A 15,794-nucleotide genomic window follows, 5' to 3' on the forward strand; every position below is an offset into this window, starting at 1 on the left:
TCATCACCCCCAGTCCTTGCTTCTGGGAGTGGGACAGCACCTTGTGCTCCTGAACACCCTTGGTGCAAAGTGCTCTGCCTCAGACAGGTGGAAAAATGACTGGAGACTGCTCTGGACCAACCTTTAGTACATCTTTAATGTCTCATCTCTCCTGGGCAGGGCCCTTCCCCAGGTGCTGCCTCTCTCTGCATACACCTGTAGCAGGCTTTGTGGCTCCACTCTGTGCACCAGGAGGAGACAGCAATGGAGAGCTGCTTTTTAACAATGTTTTACCACCAGCAATGTTTTCCCATCCCCTCCCATATTGTCCTGAAGTCCTGAGGGGTTGGATGGCAGCTGGCTCTGAGGGCTGGGGTGCGCCAAGGTATCCACCAGGTCCCCATGGATCGTCCTCCCCACCTTGCAGAGTGGACACAACTGCAGCCCCCCATGGGGATGCTTGCCTGCAGGCAGCAGCAGGGCCCTGGGCCCTCTCCCAGGTCCCTGATGTGGATGCAGCCAGTGTTTTCCAGTCCTGGGGCTGGTTGCACCAGGCAGCCACCATTCCTGCTGAGCTGTGACCAGGGTGTCCAGAGGCTCCAGGAAAGTCGTAAGCACAACACAAGCTTGGCCAGACCCCAGGGGGTGAAGGCAAGCTCTGAAATAAGTTAATTTTTAAAGAGGCTGATGCCTTGGGGCCCCTGTCGGTGCTGCTACTGGCCACGGCTGAGTGCGCTGCAGCCCCCAGACATCTGGGCTGGATCCTGGGGGAAGCTGAGCCCATCCTCTGTCCTCTCCCAGCCTGTCTCACTGGGATCCAAAGCGCACAACAGGGCTGAGCTTGAAGCCCCTGACCCACCTGGGTCTGTCCTGGCTGCCTGGAGGCAAGTTGGGACCCCAGCAGGGGCTGTGGTGCCAGACAAGAGCCCCCTCTCCCCCTCCAGACCTACTTGAGGAAGACAAGCAGGAAGAAAGTGGCAACGATGAGGATGAGGATGCCGGCGGCAAAGCCGAGGCGCAGGTTCTCCATGGAGGCGAGGGGTGGCTGCGTGTCCAGCAGCAGCCCTCGCCCCGGCAGCCCCAGCACGAAGGCTCCCGGTGCCTCGGGGCTGCGGCGGAAGCTGCAGGGGGACACCATGCTGCTCACCGCGAAGACGGGCGCGTGGGCTGCGCATGCCACCTCCACGGCCACTGAGCGCCCCGGGGCCCGGTGGGCACCTGGGGGGGCACTGCTGCCTTCCTCCTCTTCCTCCTCCCTGGGCGGCAGCTGGGCGCCACATGGGGTCCCCAGGGCTGGTGTCGATCCATAGCCACCCAGGGCCAGCTCTGGCACCAGCGTCACCATCCTGCAGAAGGGGCAGCTGACGAAGGCGACGGCGGCGGCGCGGCACACCAGCTTGCGCAGGCAGCTCTGGCAGAGGGAATGGCGGCAGGGCAGCAGCTGGGGTGCCCGGGCCCCCCCGGCCCCCCGGTACGCCTCATAGCAGATCCCGCACTCCCCGCTGGCCTCCGTCCCCGCGGCCATGGTGCTCCCAGGCAGCGCGAGGCGGCCACACCTGCTTTTGAAGGCTGGAGGCGGGCGATGGCCGTGCCCCACGAGGTGGGGGCTGAGCGTGGCTGAACTTCAGCCTGGCCCCGGGGTGCCTGGCGGCACTGGAGCGGCGCGCTCCTCCTCCAGCAGCCGCCCCGGGGAAGGGAATGTGTGGGGCCTGGGGCTGCCCCAGCAGCTCCAAATGCTCCAGTGATCCCAAAAGCAGGGCTGGACCCTGAAGTCCCCACCAGGTGTGCGCAGTGGGTGGGTTATCAACCCTCATGCATGGCCACACAGCGCTTGGGGTGGCTGCATGCTCTGTCCAGGGCCCTTTGACTCACGAGACAGAATGCTTTTTTAAATTCCTTTTCCTTCACAGAGCCACAATGCTGTAATTATTTCCTAAACACAATGTGTTGGTCTTTTTATTATTATCATTTTGGTTTAGGCCGAGCTCACCAGGAGGAAGCAGCCCCTGTGCACCCCACCCGGAGCTGTTTGTGCTCAGCCTCATTTCGTGCCTGACCTGGGGCACGTCGCTCACGTTTGCCGGGGGCTGCTCCGGCCATCGGGGTGTCCCCGCACGCAGCTGAGTGGGGTCGGCGCTGCACCGCGTGGGGCTGTGGTGGCCCTGGGGACGAAGGGCAGCTTGGCACTGCCAGTGCTGCAGGTCAAGTGGCTCCACCACAGACTGGGGGGGGTCTTGGAAGTCACTGAGGAAGACCCACAGCAAGCAAAAGCCAGAAAGGCCAGCGGAGCCCAGCCCTGCGCTGCCTCAGGTGCCGGACATGGGGAGGGCTGGGCTGGTTCTGGGGAAGGGACTGAACCCAGCTTGTTACGAGCTCCGGCACTGCCCAAGCCCACTGCCTCCAGCTGCAGCGTGCCCCAGCCTCAGCCCAGCAGAACCCAGGTGGTTTTCTGGGGTCTGTGGCCAAAGCTGGTGGCACCAGCAGGGGCTTGGCCAGGCGGCCGCAGCACAGGCAGGCAGAGGAGGGCAGCTGAGCCCCACGGTGCCCCAGCATCCTGCATTGGGGCGTGAGGGCAGGCGGCGCCTCCTGCCCCCAGCTTCCCGGGCACGTCCAGCACAGGTTGTTTATGGGCAGGCAGCGAACCTTGCCCCAGAGCTTGTCACTGATTACCGCTGCCCTGGGGACACGGGAGCCCACCTCTGCGAGACCAGCTGGATGGTGGGGATGCAGCATCGCTGCTGTCCCCCCTCCCTGCCAGGATGCAGCACTGGGTCTCTCATCCCTCTCCCCCCAGACACGGGGACCTGGTGTGGTCCAGGTCGCCCTGGGGGACCGGGGCAGGAGGGAGGCTCCTTGCAGGGCTGTGCCTGCTGGAGAGGACAGTCAGGACCTGCCAGCCTTCCTCCTGCCTCGCTGGGCCTCATCCAGGTGGGCTGGCACCTGACTCCTCCTGGGACGCACTGAGCACCTGCATCCATCCCTCTGCCCCAAATGCCATAGCTACAAAAAGCCCAAAGCGGGGCAAGCTCCCCCTAGAAGGGACATGCCAGCTCCGCGGCTCACCAGGAGCACAGAGGCTGCAGCAAGGACACGGCTGTGCCCAGACAGTGAGGGCCACGCGGCCCCAGCAGCTCTGCCCCTGCTGGGCTCTCCTGGCACACGTGGCTGTGGCCGCCCAGGCCCTCTGCCAGGCCGCACGCGTGCCATGGGTGCTGCACATGGACAGTCTGCCACAGCACAGCAAGCACAACGTGATCCCTGCAGAGGTGTCCGAGGTCTCCAGCTGCCTGGAAGTCATCAGAGCTGCACCAAAATCCTCAAATTCTTCCCCGTTTTGACATGGGACAGGAGGAGGTGTCACTGGGACAGCCAGGCATGTGACAGGAAAAAGGGAGCCCACAACCAGCAGAAACCAGCTGCCTTTTAATAGCTTCTCCTGGGGGAAGGGCTGCAGTGGGACCAGGCTTATCTCTGCATTTTTATACCTCAAGGTCAAGAGACAAGAGACTTACTGGGACTGTTACTTATTAATGACAATGGCGAACTATCCAAACACCAACACACGGACACGAGGCAGAGCTCTGCCAGGCCCAGCCCCAGCCCACCCGGACTCGTGCTGGCTCTCAGGTGGCAGGAACGCTTCCTGCTCACAGTGCATTTTCAACAGGGAATCCCACTGGGCTCCTCTAGCTAGAGTGGGTCCCTCGAGTCCTGGTTCTGGGGCTGCTGCAGACTCCCCTCCCATGGGAGCATGACTTCAGGGTCGGGGAGCGCCTCACCCTGCCCCATCACCCGCTGCACGTGGCTGCAGCCCACCAGACACACGCCCACAGGTTGCCCGTGCAGAAGCCCCAGGCCTTTGGCAATGGCATAGGTGCAAGGTACTGTTAGCATCCCAGTGCACTGCAGACCCCTGGCTGAGTCCTCCTGCAGAAGAATTCACCCGCCTTCGGGCCACAGTGCTTGACGCAGGAGCACAGCAGTGCCGCGGCCGCAGCAGGGGAGTGCAGAGTCCCAGGGGCTTCAGAGACACCACTAATTGCATCCCTGCCAAGCAAGAGGCATTTCTGAAGGCAAATGTATTAGCCAGAGAGGAGGGGGCACCGCTTTGCCCAGTTTCATCACCCAGTGATGAACCATCAGGGAATGTGGAGAGCAGCTGAGGCCCTGGGTGCAGCCAGCAGCCAGCCCAGAGCTGCGTGCAGGGAAAGGGCAGTGCTGGCCATGCTGTGCGAGTGTATTTAATACTGATACAGAGGAGCATAGCCCTGAGAAGGGGTGATGAAGGTGGTGCGGGGCAGCCTTGCCTTACTCCGTCCTGCCTAGCGGCTGTAGAAGATGCGGACGTGCTGTGTGATGTCCTTGCGGCACAGGGGGCAAGCACGTAGCTGCTCGCAGCAGGTCTGGCAGCAGCAAACGTGGCCACATGGTAGGAAAACTGTCTGGGCCTGTGGGAACAGAGAGCAGAGAGGACACAGAGAGTGCTGCTGCCCCATAACACTCATCCCAGCATCACCGCGCTCCAGCAAAGCACAGGAGGAAATGGTCCTGGAGGAGCTGGGCATCACCCACAGGTGTTACAGGATGGGAGCCAGCACCCTGCTCTCCGTCCCTGGGCACAGCCCAGTGCTGTTGGTGCACAAGCACCCATGCTGTGCAAGGAAAGCCCTGGTGACATGAAGGGAAGAACTCCACCAAGTGCCCCATCTGGGCCGGCCCCCGCTCTACCCCTGCTCTGGCACCATGCGTGTGCCGGGGTCTCACCTCCTGCTCCATGCAGACAACGCACTCAGACTTCTCATCCCACCGCAGTGGGGGAGCAGTCGGGGTCACGGTGCTTGGAGCCTCCTCCTCGGGGGCGCTGGGCTCTGGGGCTGCAGGCACCTCGGCATCCACCATCTTCAGCAGCTCTGCAAGCACCAGCAGCAGGTCTGAGCACCTGAACAGCTTCCACCTCCCACCCACTGCGCACTCTTGGGGGCAGCTGCAAGCTGATGGGCGCTCAGGGCTCTGAGTACGAGAGCCGCAGGGATTGGCTTGGTGGTGCAGCGCTCCCTGCCTCTCCCGCTCACACACAGGCCTCGCAGGGCTCTGCTCCCCACAGCAAGCACCTGGCCCTGCAATCTCCCAGTTCAGCAGGCACCACACAACACGCCAAAGGACCAGGCAGAAAAGAACCTGAGTTACCTGGGATCGTCTTTGCCACAGCCAGGATCTCCTGAGCTCGCCTGAGGATGGCACGCTGCAGGCCAGTCTCTGTAACACCCATCTGCAGGGCAAGGGGAGGGCTGTTAGACCTTGGAGGGGAAAGTACAGAGGGGGCTGAGAAAGGAGACATCCCCAAGGGGCAGCTGCAAACTCTGAGGGACGTATACTGAAAGACAGAGCTAAGTTACAGCTCACCCTGCCAGTGCTCTGGGAGAGCTTTCACCTACTTGGACAGGGCACAGGGCAGCTCTGGCACCTCTCCCTCCATGGATGTGACACCCAAGGAGTGCTCACACTCCCTCCTGCAGGACCTGCTGTGGGCACAGCCATGAGCACAGCCACGCTCGGAGTAAAGGCAGGATCTGTCCCAGTGCAGAGTCAGTGTCGCCCTGTGCCGTGTATCTGCTGTCTCGTACCTTTTCCAGGTCACTGGCAGTCATGGTGCTGAGCACTTGCAAAGATATTCGGTGGTGTGCAAAGACAGGCACGTACTGTTCAGCTGACAGCTCAAGTAAAAGGTTCACCAGCTGCTTCTCCAAGCCCTCCTCCTGCAAAACACAAGGCAAGCTCCCAGACTTCGCTCTGGAGAAAAGGCATGGGGACACTGCTGCCTGTCCCCACGCGAAGCTGCCAGCAAGGACAGGCACCGTGCACGTTCCTGCTCTCAGGAACAAGTCCCCGCTCACAGCATTTTGCTTCCCCAGAGATTCTAAAGCTCAAAAACCCAACAGCTGGAGGAGCTCTTGCCCCAGATGTTTTATGAGCACATCTCAAAACACCGTCTTTTAGGAAGAATGAAGCAACCATTTCACCAGCTGATGTCTGCAGCAGCAGCCGCTTTGCCAACTCCAGCTGACCTGCACAATGGGCAGGGCTCAGATCAGTCTCTTTGGGGCCATCCCGCCGCTATTTTCACAGCACCAGGTCCCCAGCTCAGTACCAGAAACCAGGAGGAGCTGCTGCACTTAGATGGATTTGCACGTGAGTCCGGGGAGCCCAGTGGAGCTGTTTGGGGGTTTAGCTGATACAGAACTTTACTTGCTCTGCTCCCTTATGAGCAGAGCACCATGGTAGGTGTGCAGAGCTACAGGGGCAGTATTAAATGCAGAAGCAACCTGGAGTTTCAGGGAGAGTGGCTTCTGGTTCAGCAGGCGCTGGTACTGGATCAGCCAGTAGTTCTCCTGTTTGGTCTCACTCTTTGCCTCCATTTCCAGCTGAAAAACAAACTTGTTCATTCAACAGCCCCAGATAACAATCCAAGTGGTATTTAGAACAGCCTGACCTGTATGTGTGGGGGGAAAGCAGCAGCCTGGGCTGTGCAAAGCTGGTTCAGAGCATTGCTGGGGGCACCAGTAAGGTGAGATGGGTACCAGTAGGGTAAGATGGGCCTTCTGCAGGCTGGTCCCATTTTGATCCTCACATCCCACATCCAAAGAGGGATGCAGAACTTTGCCCTGGTCTCCTGAAGCTCAGGAGAGTCTGCAGGTCCTCAGAATGACAAGGCCCCATGCAGACACCTTGTGGGACTGTGCTCATCCTCCCCCATGATTTCCTTTCCAGATGGGGTAGATTTCTGATGGCAGTGCCTCATGCTGCACCACGGACTGGGGCTAACTGTGCCCCAAGAGCTGTGCCCCATCATCACTTTGTGAAGTAAAAGAGGTCTCTGGATCTGAACATGACCCCTCGGAGCCCTTCCCTGTTCTTGTTTATCCCCATGCTGACCCACAAATTCTCTCCCTGCAGCCAGCCCATGTGCTTCCTTGCCTACAGCACATAACTAGGGGCCTTCGTTACCAGTATTTGTTGCAACTCTTCTTCCCTTTGCTTCTTTTCTTTGAGCAGCTGCTGCAGCAGGTAACCAAGTGCTTGCCGTTGCTCCATGATCACCCCCTGCAACAGAAGGACTCTGGCATCCACACCTCCAGACCACAACACTGCGAGCAACCTCCCAGCCCTGACTGCCAGCAAAGCACTCACCATGCCCAGAACAGTGACAGCAAATGTTGAAGCCCTGCACTCTGTGGGCCCTCGGCATAGCTGAGCAGATGGCCTCAACCCTCTCCTGGGGGTTGGCGTGGCACACCCATTTCTTCTGGTCCTGCACTGACCACCAGCCAGCAGTGCCAACCCTCAGCACACCCTGGGAAGCCCCGGACCATGCTGGCCTGCAGCACATCACTGAAAGTTCATCACTCCATTAAAAGTTCATTCAGTGGTGTCAGAAGTGGTCAGGATTTCCCTCCTCAATTGAGAAAAACCACCTGAGCCTGCAGGTAAGCAGGACAGGCAAGCCTGCAACCTCTCCGTGTGCCAGGGAAGGGTAAGCCATTACTGCTGCCACGCTACTGAGACCTGAGGAGAGGGGAATTGTCTCAGGAGCCTCAGACAAACCCTCACGGCCATGGGGCATCTCTGCACGGTTCAGTCCAAGTAAACTCATACCTGCTGCGAAGATAACTGACTGAGCAGAGGCCAATAGGCGTCAGCCACAAGGACTTCAGAAGTCCGCGGGCAAAGGGACGAGGTTGCTGGTAAGAAGGCTGACCTCCCAAAGAGCGGTCTGGGGAAACCTTTGCTGATCGGCAACTGAAACAAGATTCCTATCCATACCCCACACAGGGGTCTGGCTCTCTTGTTTAAGTAGGAGACACGGACTCCTGCCTCTCATGGGGAAAAGCCACCGTTAGCTGATCAGAGATGCTTTGCCCTGGTAGTGGGGACCTCTCTCTGCTGAATGGGGACCTCTGCAGAGGTGGGAGCAGGAGCAGCAGCAGCAGCAGGTAGCACCGCTCGCCACATGCTCACCTCTCCCAGCCAGGAGCAGCAGCTGCCCAGTTCACCTGCACTGGTGGAAACCCACCAGAGCTCGGCTCTTGAGGCAGCAAGTTTTTTTACCCCAAAGTGGTAGTTTAGCTCCAAAAGCAGTAAGATGTACAGCAGCACAGAGCACTGCCCTATTTCAGGGCTTCGCCTTCAGAGACGGGTGCAGTTGCTCAGCCTCCCCAGGAATCTGGACACGTGCTGAGCGCTGCAGTTCACTTCTCAGGAGGAGGAGGAAGCGAACTGCTCTTCCCTGGAGCTGGCTAATGACAAGTGGGAGCTGCTCCAGAAGAAAAACCCAGGCAGGTTCAGCTAATCTTGAGAATAACTCTCCCACCTACCCATGCTGCGGACAACCCATCAGGATTGCTCTCTCCCCAACTGACCTTGCAAGAGAACAGTGCAAACACCTTCCTCTCTCAGGTTTTTTCTTGTTCTTCCTGCTTTCCAATGATTTATCAAGCCCATTACTAAAGCACTTGTACATTAGAGGAGCAACAGTCTGCTGCACAGCAGTATCGATCGTGCCTGCAGAAATGCTTCTGCCGAAGCACATTGTGGGCACTGCCTGAGCAATAAGGGTTCAATCACAGCAGGAGCTTTTGGGCTGTAGACTGCCAAATGGCAAAGGGGATGCAGACAGATGAAGCTGTCCCATCCCTCATTTCCTGGTATCTGAAGCTGCAAACGTACTCCGCTGCCCTCCCACCAACATGCAGATGGGTACTAGGACAGATCTTCATTTTCTTGGGCTGACTGAAAAGGTAACCTAACCTGGCAAAAAGTCCACACAACACAAAAACTGATGCAAAGGCATAGTAACAAAATTTAAAGCCAAGCTGCTTAAGCCAAACTTGAGATTTCTCCATGTGTGACTGGTGAGGAAGTCAGAACGGTGGGACGGTGAGGTGGAACAGCCTGAGAGGCATGGCTTAGAAATGAAGGGGAAGAGCTGACAGCCATTATCGGTGGGTATTTAAAACCAAAGCACAACACAGCTATGTGAGAAGACATGGGATGCTCAGCAGGCATGTGTTTCTGGGACAGCCAACAACTGGATCACAAAATCCTTCCCCACCCAGCAAACCTAGAAGCTTGTACCAGGGCAGGCTGTTTGTCTCTTCCCTGAAAATTTGCCAAGATGTTTAAGAGCAGCAGCAATGTTTCCACGTTACCAAGACAAAGACAGATTTTTGGTGTCCTGTGGGTAAGTGCCCACCTGACTAAGCATAAAACCATCTGGAAACTGCAAGGAGCAAGAGAAGCAAGTAGAGCTTTTGCGATCCCAGAGCAGAGAGAGGGTGGTGGGGCAGCCCCAGGGCCCTACATACCTGCAGCGTCTCTGTGTCCAGTTCTTGCCTCTTTAACTCCAGCTGTGTCAACTGCAATAACTCTGTTTCTATTAATTTAATCTAAACAGAAGATGAAACATTTTTACTGACATTTGAAATGACTTTAATTTATGCCCTTTCAAGATGAGGTCTAACTACTGCCCTTGGAAGGACAATGCTGCAGAGCTGCCCAGAAGTTTGGGAAACCTGCTAGTCCCCTTCCATGTCACATGCTCTAGGGCTGCTCTTCATCCCGTGCCTGAAGAGCTATGTCCCCCACTCTCTAATTGCCTTTCCGCTCTAAACACCTTCTGTTCAAGTCTAGAAGCACACTGCAACCGGCTTGTTCAGCCAAACCTTGCAGCCACTCTGGAAAGCAGCAACTGGTTATCAAAACCCTCACAGCACCACTGATCAAACTGCAGATGGATTGGGGGTAGGGTCCTGGTTTTTAGATGCGCCAGCAAATCCCGTCATGATATATGCTCTTTCAGTCAGGGCAACTGAGACACAGAGAGGTGAAGTGCGTTGCCCCAGACCCCACAGCAAAGCCAAGAAGAGAGCCCAGCTCACCTAGCTGCCAGGGTATCTGCTCTACCCAGGCCATGCTGCTTCATGGGCACCACCTAGCACAGAATTCATTCCTGCTGACACTGGGGCTCTGCAGCAGGCGGCACCCAAGGCCCCTGCCCTTTCCCTGGCTGTGCAGGATGTTGGTGGGATGGGATGTGTTTTAAGAGCAAAAGGCCTGCCCTGTGGTATCACGGCACAAATGCCCTTTGTTTCCAAAGCATCTGCAAGTAAACTGCTGGGCTCTTATGGAACTCAAGGCATGGAGAGGTGTTAGAATCATCTCCTGGATCATCTGTGCACAGTCCACAAGCTTCTAGCACAATGCAAAGATCAGTCACTGAGTGACTAAATATACCAAAGCTCTTAAGCTTATCTACCAACTCCAGACCTGAGACTCTTCTAGTGTCAGATCAAGAGAGGGAAGACTCTGGAGCACTGTGTCAGAAACCAGCTGCCCATCTCCATGCATCAACCACTGCTACTTTCCCCACCAGCTCTTGCTCTTCCCCCTGACTATTGCATTTCACCTTCTGCAGAATGGAGCTCAGAAAGGCAGGCTGAGAATGGGAAAGAAAAGGTGAACTTATGGCTGAAGGTGCAGTTCCGATGTGCTGGATGGAGATGCAGTGGACTCACGTGGAGACAGCAGCCCTGCTAAGGCTAAGGAAACCTGAAGGAAATTGTAATTGCAATTGCAGACCAACCCTACAGAGCCAAGGCAGGTCTGTCCTCTAGTGACCACTCTCCAGCATTTCATCCACATTAGTGCTGAGATGATTGAAGCAGTGGCAATTCCACTACCTCCCCAGCTGTAAAATCTGCCTTTTTACTACCTCCTATGGAAGTGGGAGACTGTAGTTTATCCAGCACTGCCCAATGCTTTGTTACAGAGCTCTTAGAAATACAAGAACTCATTTCCTTCAGACCCTGCTCTGTGCTCACAGCACTTTGATCTTCCTCAGAAGGATCTCATCAAATGATGGTATGAGCTGAGTAGCTGTTTTTTCTTCCTTCTGTTGCCGACTCACCTGGTTCCTGATCTGTCTATGCATAAGATCCTTCTTCAGTTGGAGAGCTTCAAAGGCAGCTTTCTGCATCTCACTCTAAAGGACAGACAACATCCTGGCTTAGTGAGGGTTGTTCATTCAGCTGCAGATGTGCTAAGAAACTCTGCTACCATGCAGTGGCTCATGTACATCTAAATAGCGCTCACTCTGTGTTAACAGTGTCCAGATTACACCATGACAGACCTCACAGTCCCAGAGGTAAAACCCTCCTTACAGCTGGACAAAGAAGTCATAGTCATGTTCTTCAAACACACAAGCTGAATGCTGCACATGAACCTCACCTCTCATTTTCAGCAGCACTCAGCAGCCAGGCTGCTAGGTCTGTGTAATAGGCCATGGCCTCCCAGCTCTTCTGAAGAGGTCTTATGTTCAAAAGGAAGTATTCAAAAGCAGCAAATGCCTCAACAGGCATAGGCAGCTTGTCCAAAGTCACACAAGAAATCTGCCATAAAGACAGGACTTCTGTATCAAAATCCTCTGCATTAATCATCAGACCAGCTTAACTTCCCATGACCTGTGCTGCTGTCCTTTATGAAAAGTTGCTGTCTGGTTAAAGAATAAATACATTTTTCTCTCAACCAAAGGCAGTTTGTTAGAATACCAGACAGTCTCAAAGTTTAGCAAATAGTGTCTGTCCTATAAGACATCTTTTGCAAGCAGCCCAGTCCTGCCACCATTGCTCCTATGCCTGCCACTCAACCCTGCTTTTGCGTGCAGTTGCTTTCCTTCGAGCCCCCCTGCAAGCAATTTGCTCTCTTGCCTACCTGCTGCAAGATCTGACTAACAGCCTTGTTCTGATCCAGCTGTTGCCACGCCAGGATTTGCTGGAACTTCTGATCCATCTCAGCCAGGCTGCAAGAAGATGTATTTGTCATGGACTTACTGCTGGGTCTGAGACTCTTGATACAAACAAAAGGAAAAGTGGGCAACAGAGAATCTAGAAATGGAGAAATTTGTTACTGAACAAGGGTGAACAGCCATGACATGGCATAGCTGAATGCTCTGATATAAAACCTTCTCTACAACCAAAGCAAACCTGCACGACAGCCTAAGCCAGAGCAGAAGCACCCCTGCCTGCATATGCACAGCTCGAAGTGCAAACAGGGGCTGTAGCTGCCCCAGCAAGCTCTCAGATGGTGAATTTGCACATCAGCATTCTGCACTGTACAGGGTGTGCTGATGAAGGAGACCCAGACAATGTGGCCGTGTATTCCTGCACCCGCATGCAGGACTGTGCCTGCCCACTGCCCTCTGCTGGGCAGGGCACAGGTGCATGAGGTTATTTCTGTTCAGTGCTTGCCAGAAACTGCCAGATGAAAATTTCTCACATTCTTGCAAACAAAAAGAGCCAGAATGTTCTCTGCACCTGTAGCAATGAAAAGTGTTCCACACATATACAAACAGCCTCCAAGTAATGCTTAAAGTCAAGAGGACTTTTTAATATTCTGTGCCTTTTCCACATACTGCAAAGCGTGAATTTTGTAGGTATCCTGTTGTAACACTGCTCAGTTCCACCTGCCATTTCACTGCTGATGGGAATGGAAATCAGGGCATTTATACAGTGATTTCCTGAAGTGACATGTCTCAACTTTCATGTGTCAGTGGACCAAGGTCTCATAGCTTTGTGGGTGATAAACTCCACTAGTTCAATTTTTTTTCCCTAAAAATTCTTGATTTGTTTAACTTCCCCAAAGACCCTGCAAGGAACACCACAATTTAGAACAGAGTCTAGCTTTTAAGAAACAGAAGGTGACTCTGTGTAACTGAACATGAAAAATCTCAGCTCTCTTGTCTCAGGGGAACTGGACTTGGATCTGAAGAAAAGACAATCCCAATTTTCTCCATAATTTGTCCAGGAGAACTATCAAAATGCCACACTAAGTGCAACAAATGAAAGGCTCTGGCTGCTGCTAACAGAAGTCCTACACCATAATTCTTATCTTCTCCATGAGAAGTTATTAAATGCAATGAAAACAGAAACATTATCCTGTAGACAATCCTGGGAAGTGACAAAAGGATTTCTGTACCACAGTTTGACACTGACCTGGCTAACAAAACAGGAAAAAGACTTCGATATTTAGCAGAACGTATAAGGTAAAATAAACAGTGAAAAAATGTGATAGTTAATTCAAAGTATGATTAACAGGGATTTTCTTGTGGTTAAAAAGTGGTTCGTTCAATCAAGTTTGACAGTGTCTTAAAACTGTACTGTCACCTGCTCATGTACAGCTGTCCTGCTGCATTCCAGCAGCTGCAGGAATCCCTGGCTGTTTATATGGGAATTACACCAGGGTCTGTTGGCAAGAAAGGGACTTTACAACATTACCTCCCACCCCAGAGGTCTGCCACTGTACCTGGAACAGGCCTGGCTGACAAGGTTTTGCCGACGAGACTCGTAGGTCATTTGGATGAGCTTGTTCTTGTAGCTCTCGGCCAGCATTTGTTGCATGGCAGCTGGGAGACAGAAGTGCTGTCAGTCTGAAACAGGAGCTGGTGTCTAGAACAGACACTAATCTGCCACTGCTGCTACAATAACCTGCAATTAACAGTGACCTCTCTCATTTTAACCTCTCCTAGTTTCTTCCACTTCATTCACTTACAAGCAGATTCATTCAGCTACAAGAATCGTAGCTATTTACTGGGAAATTAGATGAGTGAACTCCACTCTGCCTGTGCTTGCATCTCTTCAGTGCTCGGAGGAGCCAAGTCACTGCCACTGACCCTCAGATGGGCTGCAACCCTGCCTGTCCCACTGCGAACAAGCCGTCCCTTGGGGTGACACCACACGCACCATTTCCCTTGTAACCCCAACAGATCTGTTCCTGTTCATAAGGAGCAGAAATGGTTCCCTTGTTCCTTACCTCCTGGTAAACCTCCTGCCTCACGAACCTGAGCAGTTAACATCTGTTTGGTACCTCTAACATACGAAACACTTTGCGTGCACGCAGGATGGCTTACATTCAGCCTCAGACTGCTCGTGCAACACGCTCTGGCTACGCCAGGAGCATAGCTCACATCTCAGACACCCAGCAGTGAGCTGCAGGTGGAAGCACTGGATCAGCTACGGTAAACGTGCTGCCCCCTGCCACTCTGCCCTGCTGCACCAAGCAACATGCCAGGACGTGTGTGTCACAGAGCATCTCCCACGTGGTTATCACCTACACAGTGCACCTCCAAAGGACCTGGGTCTTTCAAGTACCTTACCGCCCCAAAGAGTCAGCCACACTTACAGGCCACTTCCCTTCTGCGCAGCTGCTCTGTCTCCTCCTGTGTTATTGCCATCAGCTGCTCCATCCTTATTCTAGCAAGTAAATAAGAGCAATTCAGCCACTCCTTCAAACAAGCACTATCTCACTCCTCCTCTGCCCACCCGGCTCAGAGCCCAAAGGCAACCTGTGCAGGAAAGCCACAGGCCCATCAGAGCCCCAAAGTGTTCTTGGTAAAGGTCCTCCAAGTCTATGGGAGAAATAATAAGTTTTGCTTAAAACCATGGGAACAATTGCTGGAAATATATACTGGAAAGCTGATCCCAGAAGACCTAGCAAGGGTCTGGAAAGTCAGCACAGAGAAAAAGAACATCAGTGCAACGTGCACACACCGTCACCAAGCACAGTGCCAGCCCCTTGTTTGGTTTTCTTTTCCCTTGAGGCTTGACAGTCACTTCAAAGCTGACTTATGTGAGTAATGACACTGAAAGCAGGAGCCTGGCCTCCATCCCCACCTCCTCATTCTTATTCCAGCACAATTATACACAGCACCACTTAACAGATGAGGAACTGGTCTGACTGAAAAACTATCTGCCTTACAATGAGATTCTTTTTCAGCCAGGTGAGTTCACTGTGTCACAGCACAAACACTTGGCTGAAGGGAGGGGACAACATATAGGCAGGGGAGAGCTGGGGAAAACCAGTATTGGAGGCAAAGCTAGCTCAAGGTGTTGGCTGAATGGGAGCATTGGCTTTGGTGTATTCCTCCCAGCCTGTACACATCGGTGGACCACCTTTGTAGATGCTTTGCTTTCCAACAGATCCAAGATTTCTGTTGGTCCGTGATAGTGGAATATAGGGGTTTGTTCCCAAACTGCTTAGCTAGGACCTGAGATGAAAAGAAGGTGCAATCACCATCCCATGGGGTTTGCCAGACTGGGTAAACCCAGGCACATGTAGTCCAGTATCTTGCCTCCAACAGCGATCAGAACCAGCTGCTTCAGCCAAAGCAGCAGGAAACCTTTCAGACAGCAGGTCTGAAATGAACTTCCCCTAACTTAAAGTGAATTCATACTGCTGGCTCTGCAATTAAATCTCAACCCTCTTCCTAGCTCCTCATCCCTTTTCTAGAAAATTTTATTTTGAGATACTTACCTCTCATTCTCCAATGATTTCAGAATGTCTGAACTTTGTTTTTGCCTAAAAAAGATAAAACAAAAGATTTCCATCTGGCTGAGCAGCACACCTTGTTCCCCCAGGGGGCAGAGAACAACTTTGCTTCTCCTGCACAGAAGAGCAGCCTTAAGCAGGCTGGTAACCTTGCGTCAGCACTCGCACAACAGGAGATTCAGCATATCTAGGTCAGTGGTACCTAAGAACCAGTGTTTAAATATGCACATTCCAGGAGGATTTTTTCCACAGCACTGCAAAAATTCAGCAGCACGGATAGCATAGAAGCATAGAACAGCTCAGGTTGGAAGGAACCTTAAAGATCACCAAGGTACAACCCCCCTGCCATGGGCAGGGATGCCACCCACTTGGTCTGATATGTGCGACACATTTTTTTGAGGTGCCAAATTCCACTTTTTTAAAATGGGATTTTGTCG

General features: G+C 53.8%; 1 protein-coding gene across 3 annotated transcripts in view; it reads right to left on the reverse strand.

Annotated features, from left to right (window-relative positions):
- Window positions 1-3,382: 3,382 nt before the first annotated feature.
- The window catches only part of LRSAM1 (leucine rich repeat and sterile alpha motif containing 1), a 29,757-nt gene continuing 17,345 nt past the window's right edge, over window positions 3,383-15,794 (reverse strand). For 2 of the 3 annotated variants that reach the window (XM_035341590.1, XM_035341592.1), the window contains 12 exons: window positions 15,343-15,387; window positions 14,212-14,282; window positions 13,336-13,435; window positions 11,746-11,833; window positions 10,943-11,017; window positions 9,342-9,422; window positions 6,985-7,080; window positions 6,303-6,401; window positions 5,604-5,735; window positions 5,167-5,248; window positions 4,744-4,889; window positions 3,383-4,427 (listed from right to left, as the gene is read on the reverse strand). In XM_035341590.1, coding sequence (XP_035197481.1) covers window positions 4,302-4,427; window positions 4,744-4,889; window positions 5,167-5,248; window positions 5,604-5,735; window positions 6,303-6,401; window positions 6,985-7,080; window positions 9,342-9,422; window positions 10,943-11,017; window positions 11,746-11,833; window positions 13,336-13,435; window positions 14,212-14,282; window positions 15,343-15,387 — 1,141 coding nt within the window. In that variant the 3' untranslated portion in view covers window positions 3,383-4,301. The remainder of the gene's footprint in view (window positions 4,428-4,743; window positions 4,890-5,166; window positions 5,249-5,603; window positions 5,736-6,302; window positions 6,402-6,984; window positions 7,081-9,341; window positions 9,423-10,942; window positions 11,018-11,745; window positions 11,834-13,335; window positions 13,436-14,211; window positions 14,283-15,342; window positions 15,388-15,794) is intronic. The other variant, XM_035341591.1, reaches the window with a different exon arrangement.

The sequence above is a fragment of the Oxyura jamaicensis genome, chromosome 17 (assembly GCF_011077185.1).
Source record: "Oxyura jamaicensis isolate SHBP4307 breed ruddy duck chromosome 17, BPBGC_Ojam_1.0, whole genome shotgun sequence".
NCBI classification, from domain to species: Eukaryota; Metazoa; Chordata; class Aves; order Anseriformes; family Anatidae; genus Oxyura; species Oxyura jamaicensis.